Source organism: Phalangium opilio, unplaced genomic scaffold (genome assembly GCF_054372755.1).
Source record: "Phalangium opilio isolate 3A_F unplaced genomic scaffold, DU_Popi_V2 ptg000017l_1, whole genome shotgun sequence".
In the NCBI taxonomy this organism is placed as follows: domain Eukaryota; kingdom Metazoa; phylum Arthropoda; class Arachnida; order Opiliones; family Phalangiidae; genus Phalangium; species Phalangium opilio.
In genome coordinates, this window is record NW_028324151.1 from 6446013 (window position 1) to 6458823 (window position 12811).

The following is a 12811-nucleotide window of genomic DNA, read 5'->3' on the forward strand; positions in this document are numbered from 1 at the left end:
GCTCTAACTTTATTTTTAGTTGCGCGGGGGTTCAGATGAAACGAGCTTGACGATTACTATCTTCTAGCAGGACTCGAAAGAGTCACGTGTTCCTGTCTTATTTTCCCGCGCTAAAGCAATTACCAGGCTGTTTTTGATAGCCTTATGTATATAGTATCTCTTACAACTTTATCGTAAGACCCATCCTTCATCCCACTCTGGAAGGGAGAAAATGTCACAACGTTTAATAGACTCTGATTTCGGGGCGTCAAAAACTAGCGTGTTTATAGTAATTTCTTGGTATTCGTTCGACGCCGAACGTTTTATATGTTTACCCTTAATCCCGTACTCTATTTGCCATCAGAGCGAATCAGTGTTACTTGAGATTGAAGGATTGGGTTTAAACTGGGTATTAAAGACTGTAGTATTACGCCAGTCTCAGATCTTATACAAGTCATGAATTGTTTTCATATATACCATGCGTGTGTAATGATAAACGCTATTGGTTCTAAAAATTTGAGAGGGCAAATGTATTGGATATTTAATGAATATAAGAAGCTGAAAACGATGGATATGTGGGTATGCCATCGTTGGGATGTTTTAGTTATGTACACCTTTTTAGAGCTTGTTTACAAATAAGTTCATTTAGAGCACTACCGTTTCCAATTTATCATTACCAGTAAAACAAATTTTGATTAGGATTGACCTGCATTATTGAGTCTTTAAGCTTCGTGAAGTTTAATCTTACAGCTCAAAATTCTTGGGACACTTAAATAAATTATGGTTCTAGTGTTTGAGTGCATTTACGATGATTCTGTTGAACCTTGAATAAGTACTTTGAACGGTAAACTGTAGTTGGGTTACAGCGTCATGAAACACTGATTTATTATGCATTGTTTACAATATCCCAAGGGACCTGGTGTTATATAAATAGAGAAGCACTTAAATTTCCGTACAACATTTATATAGTTTTTCCCAGGGTGTATATTTTATTTGGCAACTAACTGGAGTTTTATTTTTGTACCAATACTTTCTTTAAATACGTGACTAGAATTTTTTTCTTTACCCAGTTGTGTACATTTGTAAACAACTTCTACGGGGTTACGCGTATATACAGTCCCACGAATGAAGACTAAGGCTTAGTATCGGTTTCATCGGCGTTTATAAATTTTAATTCGCTGTCTCTTAATTATTATTTTATTCATTTCAATTAAGGACAATGATATCTAATTATCCCTCCCTTATCTACGCCTACGCCATGGGTTGAACGATGCGTATAATTTTGAAGAAGTTCGCATTATGGCGAAATGGTATCGTTGTTTGTCTAAATAGGATTTCACTGAAGTTGAAACTTAGAATTTTAAATTGAAATCAGTGTTGGTTTGGGAAGTTGGGAATATTAGAACTATATTGCGAAAGAGTTAAATAGAATTGCGAAAGGCAGTTATTAAGACACAAAAATAACTTCATTTGATTGAACTTAATATCTGACTGAATGTCCAATGCCCAACTCAAATCGCGTCCATCTTAGAAAATGGCGACCAGAAATCTATAACAAAGATACCTGCCTTAGGGAATAACTTGCCTTGGTTTCAACCGATTTGACTGATGTTGAGTATGCAGGTTTATTATAACCTATAGACGAGTTGTATGACTTTTAGTTTGAATATACTGCCATGTTTTAAAATGGCGCCCCAATAAGTGGTCGAATACTTCCGGTTGATATAACGTTTCAATATTCTACCCACTTTAACTGATATTTAGTACTACTATTAACCATCTATTGAAGGGATTGTTATTTATGCAAAAGTTAGGGTATTGTTTCTATATCAAAATACTTGCCAGATCTTGAGAAATGAAGTTTCAATAAACCTTAGTTGAGTGTGAACGTGTCCCGAGGAAGCGACCGAGTCACTAGAAGGAAGTACGGTTCATACTAGTCTTAGTTCCACCGACTTACACATTTCTTTGGTATTAATCGTATCAAGTCGTTTAGGTCTAATTCCACCCTCCCTCACTTTCTACTACCCCTGTGAACTGTCCCCGCTGTTTATGATTCTGCAAATGGAATTTTAATCAGGCATTGTCCTTGACTTAACGGAGTTTGACTTATTGTGAGAGAATTCTCTCTTTACTTCTACCATTACCAGGTTAATTATAATTAAAGATGCGAAGTTTGTTTGTTATAACAGAGGACTAGTTCCTTCAGTTGAATTTGTTGTTGTTTGAACGCACTCGTCGTCTTTACTTGAGCAGCTGTTTTTGTTTAAATTACGGAGCTAGGACATTGTTTTCGTTCAATCTCTCTTGCAGTTGCATATATTTTCAGTTGCGTTAGGCAAAGCGTTTTAGGCCTAATAGAGCTATCTCAGTAACCTTAGTGCGACGTCACCTACGATATTTGCCCATAGAACCAACCAAAGCGGTACCAAACATGGCCGCCCTCTGCCAAAGCTAAGTCCGTGACGTTTTACCTTATAATTAGTAAAAGAACCTATTTAGGTCACTTTATTTCCTCTCCACTCTCACTATAATGTCCAACATATATTTTTAAATTGAGGGTGTAAAGGAAAATCAAGTTTTTTTATATACATCGATTCTTCTACTAATTAGTTTATTAGATTTCATGGATAAATTTTAATTAGCACATCCGATTCCGATCAATTGCCTAACTCGCTGCCCTCTTGTTATCAAAATTTGCCAGGCACGTTTTATAACAATTGTAATATAGCGCGAGACTTGATATAAATATTTCCGATTAAATAAAGTATATAGTGAAGTTTAAATATCTCGAAGAATTTTACTTAAATTTTTCAGATCGAAACTCAATGTGATTAATTTCACTTTTATTTATAGTTAAAGCTAGGTGTTGAACGCAATTTCTAATTGCAAATTACATTTAAATACCAACCTATTAAACTCAATTTAAACGGCCCTTATTTCTTTGATGTATGAGAACGATTTTCCTTCTTTTGAATATTCATATTGTGCAAAAATGGAAAGTATAATTTTGTAAAAATTCAACGAATTTGGTTGTATATAGGTAACTTCCCCAAAGTACTAATTGATTATTAAGAAAAGTAATATTTATTAGTTATTAAGAAAAGTAAGCAAAATTACGAGACTGGTTATAATTTTTTGCTGGAAAAATTAAATAGTTTTATTCTCACATATTGTCATAAAAAACATATTATATTTTTTTACAGTTGAGTAAAAGTTTTAACAAATAAAAATGATATTAAATTATTTTAACACCCTCTTATCTGCGGCAACAAGTAGATTATTGGACTAGTGAATAATTTCTGTAAAGAGACAAAAGTAATTAGCCAAATTTGATCAGTTGGTAAGAGTATTTAGAAAAGTTTTAAGTACTTACACAAGTTTACAAGTATTTGGCACCATAGATGGCTGGGGCAGCGATAGCGCCATAAGCTGGGGAAGCGTATCCGTAAGCGGCAACTGGGGCCTAATTAAGTAAAATAATTAAATTAGTTAAACCATTTTAGTTAATGACTTGGTGAATAATTATGTGATCGTAATTACCTTAACGGCGAGGGCTGGGGCGGCGTATCCGTATCCGTAAGCGGCAGCTGGGGCAGCGTATCCGTAAGTGGCAACTGGGGCCTTGAGGAGAGCTGGGGCAGCAGCGTAAACTGGAGCGGCGGCCTATAAGTAATCATGGGTAATTAGTAATTGTATTCCAATGCTTGTAATTAACTTGTAAATTACCTTAACGACGGCTGGGGCGGAGTGGAAGGTGGTGTAAGAGTGGCTGACGACTGGGGCAGCGACGGCGGTCTGTACATAAATCCCAAAATTAGTTTTTCCTTCCCCAATTAACTAAGTATTCGTAACTAAGGAGGCGATAATTACCTTGACGACAGCTGGGGCAGCGTAGGCAGCTCCGTAGACAGCTGGGGCAGCGTAGGCGGCTCCGTAGACGGCTGGGGCAGCGTAGGCACCGGAGTAAACTGGGGTCTAAAATTTAATGAAATAGATTTTTAATGATGATATTGGCGTTTAAGAAGTAATTAATAAAGTTAATTACCTTGACGACAGCGGGGGCGGCGGCGTAGACTGGGGCAGCGGTCTTAACAACGGCTGGGGCGGCGATGGCAGCTCCGTATCCGTAAGCTACTGGGGCAGCTCCATATCCGTAAGCGAGGGGAGCGGCTCCGTAACCGACAACTCCGGCCTCAGCGGCGTAAGCGAAAGCCAAAGTGGCGATGAGGGCAATGATCTAAAAGAAGTAACTGAGATCAGTACTTGTACCAGCACCATCTTGAGTTTAAGTAACTGCTATGGTAGAAAAAACTAGCTAACTTTCTATCATCAATATCGACACTAATCGGGATATTCCTGGCCAAGTTAACCAAAGCTTGGCAATGCCTTCACATTACGAAGCTTGGTCTTCTTGGGACGTATTGGAAACTACATTTTTGTTGGAGTTCCATACTCAAGTATTCTCCAAAGTAACTGTTAATCAATGGACTTCTGCTCCATTGGGTCGGGACGCCCTAGCCTAAGTCCAGAGATAACCGTTACTTGAGATTTCTACTCTGAACTATGTTCGCGGTTGAAATCTGGGGATGGTATCCTCGAAGAGCCCGGCGGAAGATTGTAAATCGTATTCATACCTTGGCCATTTTAGTTAGTTGGGTTTTGATTTTGCGTGAGCAAAAAGATTCAAGTAAATACTAAGATGAGAGAGGATGTGGAATACTTTTTCGGTTGGCGGTTTCCCCTTTATATACCCCGAAAATTCGGTCGTTCTTAGCGTAGGAACCTACCTGTACCCCCTATTCTACAACTTTCTCGAGGACAGGACCACTCCCATCAACCCGGCCTTCTGATTGTAAATTTTAACTGGTTAATTCCATTTCGAAAAGGGGGCCACTCAATTTTTCGGAACCTCTTTTTCGAAGGTATTAAATTCAACGGAAAACACAATGACCCCTAAGGGTGGGTCCTCCACGAGCCCTCTTTTTTTTAATGTTCTCTTAACTACCATTACTGGTTGCTTTAACGCTATTACGACGTATTCTTGTCCTTCACCTAATCGGGTTTTTTCTCGGAAATCGCGACTCGCTGTTCGTATTTTTTTCTCTCTCTCTCATTAAAAGGTTCTTTTTTGATTAACGCGAAATGAAACGTATCTTGGACGGCGTTTGTTTAAAGGAGTAGTTCAAGGTTCGTTAGTCTTAAAGATTCGCAATTGGTGTCGTGCTTAATTGATTTCTGAAGCAATTAAAGTTAGAAAAATATGCATTTAAAGATTTCGTTTTCGGTTTATTCAGTTGGTCACTTGCGGTCAGTCGTTGTTGGATTGAGTGAATGGGACCATAGTTGGGCGACAATTGTGTATGTGCATGATACTATTACTTGTTGCTGACTTGTTATCTTTAGGCTTGTGATTCAATGTTGATGGTTAAATTTTAATTTGAGTTTTGTGTGGATGGCAGTAATCTCAACAATACAATGTGGGGAAACATGCATTCTAGTGCCATGCACAATGGCATTGGATCCTTGAAAGTATATAGTCTACGAAATACGAGTTCAGAGATATGTTTTGTTATGGCTTTCAATGCGAATTGGGTCCTTTTAAGAGTCCGCCGCAGGAATGCGATAGGTCAGGTTTCATGACGTGATTAGTCAGTGAAGGGATGAGGTTTACTTGGGAGGTGAAGGAAAGTGCGGTGGGGTCTAGTCACCTCCGGCGGACATGAGGCAGTCGGCTCGGGACCTATAGGGTAGGATCACCAACATGTGTCGTATTCCCTCAAACTTTGTCGCCCAGAAGCTTGACTTACACGAGTGCGACATACTCCAGACCCATATATATTTTGGATTATTTTACTGTTTTTGAGTGGAGTATTGCGAAGAAAAGTATGTAATTGTATATTGCTATTATATGAGGCTTTTCCTTTAAAGGAAGGGGAGAGTTAAGGGGGTATAGCCACTTTTATAAAAGATACACCGGCGTCTTGTCAGAGATAAGGTTACGCCATCCTTTCTTCGGGCTGTAGAAAAAACGCTTTCTCTCCAACAGATAGCCTCAGGACCCGTTTTTGTAACGGTAATCCCGGGTTAAAGGAAAGTTGAGGCGGATCTAACAGGGCGGGATGCTTCGAGAGAGGGGGCTTCGAGGGGACAGACACTCCATCGACCACTTTTTCAACCTTTTGACTTTCAAGCAGCGTCCCTTTTCTGTAATTAGTAATTATAAATTATTCATTTAGATTATAGTTGATAACTATTGGTGAATTCAAAGGACCTGTTTATTTTTACACATAATTTCATTGGTCTGCAGTCTAGTAGGCCTACATGATTTTTTTCTTCGGCAATATTGAAAATTTCAGACGAAATAAGTGTTAATCTGATCTATACCATCCTGTATAAAATTCGTTTATCGAAACTAGAGATGATCCGAAATTACCGTAAGTTTTAAAAGTGCATGGTAACTTACCGATTCAAATAAAAAAAATAAATTAGGGTTTTCTGGGAAACTAATTGAAATTTAATTACAGAAACAGTTTTGTTCTCAAAGATTATGATCCCCAAAAATAATTAAATCATTGACAGAATGATTCTGAATTTACCACTTTATATAATGCACTTTAATTTACCATGGTAAAATTACGGTAGTCTATAAATCGGCATTTGATAAATTACTGGCTCTTAAAAAAAATGTAATCCCATTGATATCTTAAACATCGCGATTAGTCAGCTAGTGAAACCCGATTAATCAGCTAGTGAAACCCGATTAATCAGCTAGTGAAACCCTTAATAAAAAATCCAATGGGGAAAACATCCAATTTGTCGAATTCGTCGAGTTAGTGTCGAACTCCTCGATGAGGCTCTCGCTCTCACTCCGTTATTCCGTGATAGACGTGACATAGAAAGTTTCTTTAAGAAAGCGAAAAATTAAGGCCACTAGCTTTTTTGAAGAGTAATAGGGGCGAATAGCTTACAGCGCGAGGCGACCATTGGTTTGGTGGGAAAACTTTCTCCAAAAAGAAAAATGTCTCTAAACTTTGCAGCGTGAAGTTTATCGAGTTTAGCGTATGTGGGTTTTAGAATTAAATTCTTCTGAAATAAGCGCCATTGTTTTGGCGTAACCGAATATCGTGAGTTTGGTTTTATTATTGAGAATCGAGTAGCGAAAACAAAACTTCGCTAAGAATGATCTGAATGATAAGGTGATGAGAATTTATCTAAATATGAATAGATTTCATAATTTAATCTCACAATGGTGGTTCTGAATAGCTTTACATGTAGAAAACGTTGCGCAATTTTATAATGAGAGCGGTTCTTAACCCCTAACCCTAATAAATAACAAAAGCGGTAAATTGTTCACCATTGAATTCTCAAATAATTGTCTCATTCTCAGAATATTCACGTATCTAAGAATATTAGGGTGTCGTTATAGTCTGTGGAGTCTTCCATACGAACATTTGTCTGCTGATTATATTTATCTAAGGTTTTAATAAGAAGTATGAATAATAATGGGTGCTCATTTAATTTCTCAGCAAGCGAATGTAAATCCCCTACAAAATTTCCCTGCATAACACCAATGCTTTAGGGAAAGTATCAAGACTCGTGAAGTTTTTCACCCTATGTATACAGGGTGTTTCTGATAAGTCTGCATACCATAAATGAAGGGGGATGTTCTTTTGGAAAATCAATTTTGAGTCGAAAATGTAACTTCTTTCTATCTCCATTTTGTTTACCCCAAGGGACACTGTTTTCGAGTTAAGATTGGTAAAAGTATTCTACGGATGACTCTTAATTTAATTATGAAACTGAAAGACAATAATTTCTAATTTAATTAACGGGGTCTTCCTTAAAATACTCCATCAAATCATAACTCGAAAACATTGTCCCTTGTGGCCAACAAAATGGAGATGGATAGAAGTTACATACATTTTCGACTCAAAATTGATTTCCCAAAGAACATCCCCTTAGTTTATGGTATGCAGACTTATCAGAAACACCCTGTATAACCTTTATAATTGACTATCAAAATCCTTGTGCTTCTCAAAGATTACGAAAAGAAAGTCGTGCTTGTTGACGCCATTCGGCTTCATTTGATGCAATGTTGATACCTTAGGTCCCCCCTAATGACTTATAAATTGGATATAATGTCCACTTTCTGTATTTGTTGCGTAACATACAGACACGACCTAGACAACTATAGGCCATTATTCCTTGGTATTTACTATAGTTATAGTAATAATGTAAAGTACACCAAGGATCCATTCATGGCATTAAAATTCGATGACCTACTATTGAAAAACAAAATTATAACTAACCCCCTTGAGATTTTAACCCTTTGGTGTTTGAAACGTTATAGTAATTATTAGTTTAGAGAGACATTGGGGATTTCTTTGAATCTGTTCTAAATTTTAATTGCACATTATCTAGCGTTTTATCTTGAAACGTTTTAATATTTGCCTTAATTTATTGTAATGGTTCTAGCCATTAATAGTTAGCTCTAAATTTTAACCACGAACTTCAAACATGAACTGAAGCAACCTAATGTAAACTAACTCAACTTAATATATCCCTAACTTCAATCTAATCTAATTTAACCCTAACTACCCTAATTTTAACATAATCTAATTTAACCCTAACTACCCTAACTTTTAACCTAATCTAATTTAACACTAACTACCCTAACTTTCAACCTAATCTATTTTAACCCTAACTACCCTAACTTTCAACCTAATCTATTTTAACCCTAACTACCCTAACTTTCAACCTAATCTCTTTTAACCCTAACTACCCTAACTTTTAACCTTATCTATTTTAACCCTAACTACCCTAACTTTTAACCTAATCTATTTTAACCCTAACTACCCTAACTTTTAAACTAATCTATTTTAACCCTAACTACCCTAACTTTTAACCTAATCTATTTTAACCCTAACTCCCTAACTTTTAACCTAATCTATTTTAACCCTAACTACCCTAACTTTTAACCTAACCTAATTTAACCCTAACTACCCTAACTTTTAACCTAACCTAATTTAACCTTAACTACCCTAACTTTAACCTAATCAAATCTAACCCTAATATCCTAACTTTAACCTAACCTAATCAAATCTAACCCTATAACCCTAATTTTAACTAAACCTAATCTAACTTCAACTTTCACTTAAACTATTCTAACTCTAACCCTAAAGTTAACCTAATCTAATCCTAACTTAAACTTAACCTAATCTAATCCTAACCTTAACTCAACCTAATCTGACCAAATATAACCTGTTTCTGTTTTCTTTTGTGGCATATTCTTGGAAATGGCCGAAACCCAGAACAATCTAATGAAATTCAGAAATTAAAACAATTTTCAAGTGTCTTTAAAAATCTGATCTGATTTTTTTTCAAGCATGGTACCATTTTGTAAGCTATAAATTGGGGAACGCGGAAAACGCCTTTTTAGACACATTTAATGATACAGTTAAACGTGCATAAAAAAGTTGTCCGTTTCGAATGATAATATGACTAAATCCTCGAATATTTAATTTCTAAATAAATGGGCGTGTTTCAAGGTTGAGTTGTACGGGTCGGGTAATTTAAATTAAAAAGTGGGTTAAGATTAAGTTTAATTGTCCTTTGCATATATTAGTATACTGTATGTCTGGAAGACAATGCTAGCCCTTATCTTTTTCTCCTAGCATTCCCAGGCACAAAGAACCTATTCTTTGAGAAAACCAGAACTTTTTTGAGTGGGAAACCTTTCGAAGATATCAATTTTCTTGTTTCTTTTGCTACAATATTATCTCCATAAATGAATATAATTTCTTTCTTTTTTTTCTAATTTTCAATATGAAAGATTTGGGCGTGATTTCGAGTGACTAAGTGTATAATTTTGATGTCGGAAAGAAAATTATTTTTGTGTCGATGTTTTGAAGGTTGTGTATTTTACATTTGTCTGGTCCGTTGCTGATATTCCCTCTGGGGTGTATTTTAACCTTCGATATTTAACAGTGCCCCTTCAAAGAAACCCAACTTTGAGGCGTAAAAAATTTAGGTTTTTTGGTACCTTATACGCGAAAAAGGGAATTATTTTGGGTAGTGCCTCGCTAGACCTATATTTTCGTATATAATTAAATCAATTTTGAGCTTATTTGACAAATGCATAATGATTCTTGCTAAAAATCTGGGAAAAAAATTGCAGATATCGTCTTAATGTGTTGAATATTACAACGTGTGTTGAATAAGAAATGTGAAATTATCATAGCAACAAAATTTAAGTAACATGTTGAATTTTTGAAATGCATTGAAGTAAATTTAAATTTTTGAATAGGTTGAATGATATATGCCAGCGGAATATGTTATGGTTGGAGTAATTTACGGATGAACCCTTAAATTTAGATAAAATATTGCAAGACAATGCTAATTTAAGTAAGGGGTCATCCCTAAAACATTCTAAACATAATTTGAAAAGGGTGGTTCTTGGAAGAAAATGATAGAGAAGTTGCATTTTCGCTCAAAATCGATTTCCCAATAGAAGCCACTGTATTTTGGTTCTACCACCCTTTCTGAAACACCCTGTATAACAAGAAACTAAAATAAACGAATACCTGATATTTACTTTCAAAGTTATGGAATTATCAGAAAAATTATATGAAAAGATTACAAAATGAACGTAAAAATCAATTTAAAGTTACCAAAGTTTATAAAACATTTAATTTATAGAAATGAAGAACTTTTCTTAAAATAATTTTAGGAATGTGATAGACATTTCAAAATCATAACCTTTCTTTTAAATCAAATTTATTTTAACGTTCTTATTGTCTTTTTAAAATTCTAAATTCATTGACTTTTGACTAAAAAAACCCAGAAAAATAACAAATTTCAAAATAAAAAAAAAATATCACACACTTCAAACTATTTTGAAATTTAGGTTTATTGATATAAAAGACTGTTTCAATTTACACTCCACCTAAATTTTGGATGTATGGCGAGAGCCACTGGGTCAAGCGTAAGACTAACTAAGACCAAACCCAGATTGCATAATACCCAGACTTAAAATCAAGATTAAGGTAAAATAAAAATTAAAACAAGAAAAGAAAATAACGTTTTTCAGAAGAAAAAAAGTATCTCAATTTATTTCGAATTAAAAACCGATTCATTATATATTACATATCTATACATTTCATTTTAGCGGAAAACTTAATTCAAATTCGGATGGTTTTGTTTTACGGTGAAACCAGTTTGAATATCGTTTATCGTAACGTGACTCCTAAAATGAAAAAATAAAATGTCAAAATTAAAATCATGTTGAAAGGTGATATCAGTATACTATATTTTAGAACATAGTTAAGTTAAGTTCACTATAATAAATGAAAGGTTAATTTCAATTAAACTTAATTGCTGGAAGATAAATTTCAAATAACATTTCTATTTTTCTAAAACCAAGAGTTCATAAGATATCTTCCATAAGTATGACACTTCCTATACTTCGTAATGCTAGAGAGAGACGTACTGAGAGCTAGTTCGAGAACTACGCGAGAATTGACTACACACGGTTTTGCAGTCCATCTTCCTAGTTAGTCTGCATTACTAAGCCTTCGTCAGCGCCACACCAGGCGTCGCTTTACCCTGAATCTATGACCTACCTCACTTCATGACAAGCTCTCAGTAACCAGTGAGAAACTTATGGAACATATCTTATGAACTTAATAACAAGGTAGCAAACATTAATATATTTCTTAAAACCGTTTTACGACCATAATTAATGTCAGAAAAATATGATATCATTCTTTCTCAATACAAAATATAGAAACTGACGTTGCCTTGGACCTATTTCACCCTATAGAATTATTTATCTTCCTTGCAAAATACCACTTAACCCTAACTCGAATTATAGTATATAATGTCAAATCCATTATGTTCCCATGCAACAAACATTTTAATTAACCTCTAATGAAGTAAACATTATAACTTAAATCTGGATTTTAAGTAAACAAAACAAGTTCTATCCCTATTAATAAAACAATAAAACAATAAAACAAAACGCTATTGTTTGAAACATGTTTGTTTGTTTAAATTATAAAAGAACTAGTATATATTTAAATAAAGAATGTCTAAATCTCGATTCAGGTTAATTCTAATTGCGTGCCCACCTTTAATTTCATTGCTATCTAAGCACGCAATGTTTAACTGACTAACTAATTAATGAATGAATAATTTAAAACGATTAATTGGGTATTCGCGTTTCTTCATAAATGGGATGTAAAATTTCAAATGTAATGAGGTCGTGCTTGCTTATTTATTGATTGATTGTGATTGGGGAGGTTTACGATTATTAAAACCTGTTTATAAAGAAAGGGAAAGCGCGCTAAATAAGCGACCTGTTCTTAACATTGAGCTTATTGAACAACGTTAGTGAACTTGATGGTTTATTAGTTAGCATTTTCCTGACTCCAGTCGGTTGATACTTTGATCTCGTTAGCTAACACGATAGTAATTATTCGTATTTCATGAGAAATTAGGTTTTGGTTGCCAGCACGAGGTCAATAGTGGCAACCATAAGTTTATAAGTGATATGTTCCATAAGTATGACACGACCTAGCTGTACTTCGTAATGCTAGAGACTTATAGCTCGAGATAACTAGTTCGAGAACGACAAGCGAGAATTGAAGTCCTACACTCGGTGGTTAATTTTGAAGGACTTCCATCTAGGTCCTATTTAGTCTGTATTACTAAGCCTTTGACAGCGCCTTAACAGGCGTCGCTTTACCTCGAATCTATGACCTACGTCACTTCATGACAAGCTCCAGTTTGTAACCAGTGACAAATTTATGGTGAACATATCTTATGAACT

General features: G+C 35.1%; 1 protein-coding gene across 1 annotated transcript; it reads right to left on the reverse strand.

Annotated features, from left to right (window-relative positions):
- Positions 1 to 3105: 3105 nt before the first annotated feature.
- LOC149702765 (uncharacterized) lies at positions 3106 to 4746 on the reverse strand. The gene is made up of 7 exons (XM_089866673.1): positions 4617 to 4746; positions 4028 to 4219; positions 3853 to 3957; positions 3709 to 3777; positions 3523 to 3645; positions 3356 to 3445; positions 3106 to 3281 (listed from the first exon to the last, which is right to left on the reverse strand). Exons 1-6 carry the CDS (start codon positions 4623 to 4625, stop codon positions 3362 to 3364), a joined length of 582 nt encoding a protein of 193 aa, XP_089722799.1. The 5' UTR covers positions 4626 to 4746; the 3' UTR covers positions 3106 to 3281; positions 3356 to 3361.
- Positions 4747 to 12811: the final 8065 nt, after the last annotated feature.

Coding starts and splice junctions, on each gene's coding strand:
- LOC149702765 (XM_089866673.1), bottom strand. Junction 3,778..3,852: donor CTGCCCCAGCTGTCGTCAAG/GTAATTATCGCC, acceptor ATTTATGTACAG/ACCGCCGTCGCTGCCCCAGT. Junction 3,646..3,708: donor CCGCCCCAGCCGTCGTTAAG/GTAATTTACAAG, acceptor GATTACTTATAG/GCCGCCGCTCCAGTTTACGC.